Source organism: Chamaea fasciata, unplaced genomic scaffold (genome assembly GCF_029207755.1).
Source record: "Chamaea fasciata isolate MVZ Bird 193981 ecotype frontalis unplaced genomic scaffold, bChaFas1.0.hap1 SCAF_22, whole genome shotgun sequence".
Taxonomy (NCBI): Eukaryota; Metazoa; Chordata; class Aves; order Passeriformes; family Sylviidae; genus Chamaea; species Chamaea fasciata.
The window spans coordinates 5,798,329-5,804,378 of NW_027094107.1; the positions used below are offsets into that span (position 1 = coordinate 5,798,329).

A 6,050-nucleotide genomic window follows, 5' to 3' on the forward strand; every position below is an offset into this window, starting at 1 on the left:
GAGCGCTCCGGCGAAGAGCAGCCGAGCCAGGAGCGGAGCCGGCAGCGAGAGCCACCGGGAGGGAAGGGAGGGGGGGGACGGGGACGGGGACGGGGACAGGGGGGCTGGGAATAAACGTGTCCCCCCCGCCCCCGGCTGACGTCAGCGCGGCTCCGCGCGGGGCACCCGGCAAAAGCGGCGGCACCCCGCCCAGCCCCGCACTGCCCGCGCACACACGGCCCCGCGCTCCCGCAGCGCCGCCGCTCCCACCCCGCCCGGCCCAACTTCCCGCACGGGGTCGGGGAAGGGGAACGGGGACGGGGACGGGACGGCGGTGCCCCGCTGGGCTCCTGCTGAGGCGTGAGCGGGCGATGCCGCTCGCCGCCGGGCGCCTGGCTCCCGGGGCGCGGCGGCTCTCGGCGGCGGCCACTGCTCGCACTGCCCGCTCGGGAGCCCCCAGAGCAGGTACGAGCGCGGGGGGTGCCGCTGCGGCGGGGAGGGTTTGCCGCGTTTGCTGTCAGTCCTTGTGTCCCCCGGCTTGAGATGCCGGCGGGCGCCGGGAGCCCCGGGACGGGCAGCGGGGATGGGGTGGCGGTGCCGGCGGCCGCGGCGGGCGGGGGAGCGGGCGGAGAGCCCCGCGCTAGGGACCCGGGGTTCGGGGAGCTCCCCGGCGGGGCTTCCCCAGACAGCTCCGCGGGCGCTTTCCGAGAGGAAGAGAAGAGAGGAGGAGGATGGGGGGGGGGGGGGGGGGGGGGGATTCCAGAGGAGTTTGTAAGTCGCTGCCTTGCGACTCCCCTTCCCCCTCATCCTTCCGACCTGCTTTCACTCTCCCCGTGCTGCGTCTGCTCCCGGCCGTGTTCACTGGGGACCTCTTCTTTCTCTCCTTACCTGTCTCAAAAGGTTTGACTGTAGGTACCAAAGCGGGGATCGACGGCGCATAAAGATGCTGAAGGGTGTTTGGTTGCTCAGTTTGTTAACAGTGGCTGGGATCTCGTGGACAGAGAGTCGCAAACCTGCCAAAGACATTTGCAGCAAGAGCCGCTGCCCTTGCGAGGAGAAGGAGAACGTGCTGAACATTAATTGTGAAAACAAGGGATTTACAACCGTCAGCCTCCTCCTGCCGCCCCCGTCCAAGATCTACCAGCTGTTTCTCAATGGGAACGCACTGACCCGCCTGTTCCCCAATGAGTTTGTCAACTACTCCAATGCCGTGACACTGCACCTGGGCAACAACGACATGCAGGAGATCCGCACCGGGGCCTTCAGCGGCCTCCGCACCCTCAAGAGGCTGCACCTCAACAACAACAAGCTGGAAGTGCTGAAGGAAGACACCTTCCTGGGCTTGGAGAGTCTGGAGTACCTGCAGGCTGATTACAATTACATCAGTGCCATCGAAGCGGGGGCATTCAGCAAGCTGAACAAGCTCAAGGTGCTGATCCTCAATGACAACCTCCTGCTGTCCCTGCCCAGCAATGTCTTCCGCTTTGTGCTCCTCACTCACCTGGACCTGCGGGGGAACAGGCTGAAGATGATGCCTTTTGCTGGCGTGCTGGAGCACATTGGAGGCATCATGGAAATCCAGCTGGAGGAAAACCCTTGGAACTGCACCTGCGACTTGCTGCCACTCAAAGCCTGGCTGGACACCATCACCGTGTTTGTGGGTGAGATTGTCTGTGAAACCCCCTTCAGGCTTCATGGGAAAGATGTGACCCAGCTCACCAGGCAAGATCTCTGCCCTAGGAAAAGCTCCAGTGATTCAAGCCAGAGGGAAAAGCACCCTGTCCTCTCAGACCCACACATCTCGAGGCTGTCGCCCACAGCCAACTCTGCCATCAACCCCACCAGGGCCCCAAAAGCCAGCCGGCCCCCCAAAACTAGGAACCGCCCCACCCCCCGTGTCTCTGTGTCAAAAGACAGGCAAATATTTGGACCTATCATGGTTTACCAGACAAAGTCTCCTGTGCCCATCACCTGCCCAGCTGGCTGCATCTGCACGTCGCAGAGCTCAGACAATGGCCTGAATGTTAACTGCCAAGAGAAAAAGATCAGTAACATCTCCGACCTCCACCCCAGGCCAACCAGTCCAAAGAAACTTTACCTTACCAGTAACTATCTGCAAGTCATTTACAGAACGGATCTCACAGAGTACAGCTCCCTGGATCTGCTACATCTGGGGAATAACAGGATTGCAGTGATACAAGAAGGTGCCTTTACAAACCTCACAAGTTTACGCAGACTTTACCTCAATGGCAACTACCTTGAGGTCCTGTACCGATCCATGTTTGAAGGGCTGCACAGCCTGCAGTATCTCTACCTAGAGTACAATGTCATTAAGGAGATCCTGCCACGCACATTTGATGCTCTGAGTAATCTTCACCTGTTGTTTCTCAATAACAACCTGCTCAGATCCCTGCCTGATAATGTCTTTGGAGGCACCTCCCTCACCAGGCTCAACCTTAGAAACAACCACTTCTCTCACCTGCCTGTGAGAGGAGTCTTGGACCAGCTCTCGGCTCTGATTCAGATAGACCTCCAGGAGAACCCTTGGGACTGCACGTGTGACATCCTGGGGCTGAGGAACTGGATAGAGAAAGTCACTGACCAGAACAACCAGCAGTCAAATCCCCCTGTAGTTATCAATGAAGTGATATGCGAGTCTCCCACCAAGCACTCTGGAGAGCATCTGAAATTCCTCAGCAAAGAAGCCATATGCCCAGAGAACCCCAACCTGGCAGATTCCTCTGTCCTCTCCATGAACCAGAACACAGATACCCCCCACCTGGGTGTCTCACCCAGCACCTACCCAGAATTACACACTGAAGTCCCGCTCTCTGTCCTCATTTTAGGCTTGCTGGTTGTGTTTATTCTGTCTGTTTGTTTCGGGGCAGGTCTGTTTGTCTTCGTCCTGAAGCGCCGGAAGGGGGTGCAGAGCATGCCCACCAGTGCCAACAACGTAGACATTAGTTCATTTCAGCTCCAGTATGGGTCTTACAACACTGAGAGCCATGATAAAACTGAGGGACATGTTTATAACTACATCCCCCCTCCCGTTGGACAGATGTGCCAAAACCCAATCTACATGCAAAAGGAAGGGGATCCAGTTGCCTATTACAGGAATCTCCATGAGTTTAGCTATAGCAGCCTTGACCACAAAAAAGAAGACCCCACCAGTCTTGCATTTACCATCAGTGCAGCTGAATTGCTGGAAAAGCAGTCCTCACCAAGGGAACCAGAGCTGCTGTATCAAAATATTGCAGAGAGGGTCAAGGAACTCCCCACCGGAGGATTAGTTCATTATAACTTTTGTACCTTACCCAAAAGGCAGTTTGCCCCTTCGTATGAATCCAGACGCCAAAACCAGGACAGGATAAATAAAACTGTTTTATATGGAACTCCCAGGAAATATTTTGCAGAACAGTCTAAACCTGAGCATCCTTTACTCCAAGGAAAGCTACAAACAGAACCAGACTACCTCGAAGTTCTGGAAAAACAAACTGCAATCAGTCAGCTGTGAGGGGGGAGGTGGGAGACAAAGGAAATTTTTTAAAATGTGCTCAGCATCACATTTCTTTGAGTCTGAACTCAGTACTGATGTCATCTGTCGCATTCCCAACATTTCCACTTTTTTAAATCAGAGAAGGAGTGAGAGAGAAAAGGAACCCTTGCAGCCTAGCAGGGATGTGGTGTTGCTTTTACAACGTTCCCTTTAAGTTATTTCTAAATCTCTCTCCTTTTGACCCTTCTCTAGGAACTGTCACTGCAAAATGTATCTTTCTGTAATAGATCTTGCATAATTCTTTTTGATTTCGAAGGAAATGAGAAAGGGGGTCTTTGGGGTTTCTGGTTTTTTGGTCTTTTTTTTTTTTTCTTTTCATTTCAAAATGGAAACTTAATGTATTATGTAGAAGATCTCCAAAGATCTTTTTTCCTGGACTATGACTTTCTTTTGTAAATAATAATATACAGTACTGCTGTTTCAATTACCAACTATAGCCACTGGGCGTCACTTTTTTGTGTTAAAGTGCCTTTGCACTTTAAGTACATTATTACTTAATTGTTGCTCTTAGCTTTGATAAATTGAACCTATTTTAATGTGTTGTATTTTTGAAATTAAAAAAAAATTGTAAAATAGATCTATATGTCAGCTGCATTAAATCAGAAGGTTTGATTTATAGGAAAGCTGCCCTTCTTTAAATGACTCTAGTTCTAGGACCTTACAGACTCAAATGTAAATTATTGGGGTATTTTTTCCCTCTAGGTTTGTTTAGAGTGACTCACTGAAATCAACTGAAAGGATTTAGCAATGGACTAGAGGTTATCAAATGCCTCAGCCGGGAATAACAGCTCGTTAATAAAAGATGTTTAACACAATGTCATAGTGAACTGAACAATTAATGTCCTTCTTAATACATTGCATTGCAGCTCTAACACAGTAATGTTCAATGGCTTAAGATTATTTTCATACTTAACAGAACATTACTCATAATATTCTATGCATTGGATTAGGTATTTTTATACATTTTGTGACAGAGTTTATATTTGTAACTTTTTGGACCAAGATTAACATGTCCTCTTCCTGCCAGATACATTTTTATTTTTTTTTTTCATAAGCAGGGACACCAGCAGGGGTCATCCCACACCTCATTAAATTTATTAACATACAGGCAAATGAACCCATGCCAAAGGTAAAATTTGAACCCTGGAGTCCTCCAAATCAAGGTGGCTGAAATCAGCATGTGCGTCCCACTAACTTTTGGTAGCCTGAATCGTGTCTATGTGCTTTTTGTCTCTAAAGCAGAAGTAATACTGCAATAATTCTAATCTGTTAGAGAAAACTACCATTAAGTTCACTGTCTTGAATTTTATAAAATGTTTTGTGCTAACTGGATCCCATTCTCAACACTGCTTTTCTTAAGCCCAACAGTGAACAAATGCAGTGTGTCTTCTCCTTTCCCATTAACTCAGGCCTGTTTTGCTTCAAGCTTTATGTTATCACCTTCAATTTACTTTTCTTTCATGGAGAATATTGAAACCATTTTTATTAACAAGCATACAGTCAAACTTTATTAAGCCTTATTAGCTTCTAAATAATTTTTAGATGCAAACATTATTGTGCAATTTAGACAAACAGTCCTTATTTACAACAAAAACAGTTTTGTTTTGTCTGTTCTAAATCCTTATGCAACTGGGATGGTGATCTGCATATAAAGTAGGCCAGGCTTTTCAATTCCTTATTAAAGCAATTGATGGGGTCTGAAAGAAGCACACTGTTTCCTTTTCATAAATAGGTTACTGCACATAATAATCCTTTATTATCATGCAGAGATTGAAGTGGCCTCTGCTGACTGAGTTTTAGAGCTTTACTATAGTTAATAATACAGTATCTACAACTTGGAGAAATTTTCAGCAATAGCATTTAAGCTATAAATAACTACAATCAATGTTGTTCTAATCAGGACTTTGCCAAAAGGAAGTTGCTTTGTATTTAAGAGCTAAAGAGGCTTTGCATGTGTATTGCCAGATATGAGTCACTGAGTAAAACGTCTTCCAATGATTTATGTGACATCTGAGTGCATTAATATGCTAACATGTCAGCTCTTTACATTTAGAATCCATAGCATCCATGGCTGTGCATTAGGTCAGGTTTAAAATCGAAGTGCTACAAAGAGCTGCTGAAGATTCAGCCTTCAAAATGGTCTCCCATCAAGGAGGAGGTGAAATGGTATCACTTTAGTTGAACTTGGAACATTTGTCTGGACTTGGCATCCATCTTTGAGCAAGGTACTTGCTTGAAACCTTCCAGTGCTGATTGTCTTATGCCTCCTTCCCTTGGGTAATTAAAGGCATTTGTTACTGAAACACTGAGAAAAGTATAAGTATTATTTTGAAAGATAGTTATTAACTCTTCCCAGGTATGAATTTAGTATTGCCTGCAGAACAAGTGGCATGTTACATCTGGCAGCAGCTGGGATATTATTATTTATTATTCGCCAGTGGAGCAGAACCAATTACAAAGGGTTTTTTCCCTCAGAAAAAAAAAAAAAAAGCGCTATTTTTTTTTTTTCAACAGA

General features: G+C 47.7%; 1 protein-coding gene across 1 annotated transcript; it reads left to right on the forward strand.

Moving 5' to 3' along the window:
- Positions 1 to 398: 398 nt before the first annotated feature.
- SLITRK2 (SLIT and NTRK like family member 2) lies at positions 399 to 5,801 on the forward strand. Its single transcript, XM_066202617.1, has 2 exons — positions 399 to 444; positions 880 to 5,801. Exon 2 carries the CDS (start codon positions 923 to 925, stop codon positions 3,491 to 3,493), a length of 2,571 nt encoding a protein of 856 aa, XP_066058714.1. The 5' UTR covers positions 399 to 444; positions 880 to 922; the 3' UTR covers positions 3,494 to 5,801.
- The last annotated feature ends 249 nt before the right edge of the window (positions 5,802 to 6,050 follow it).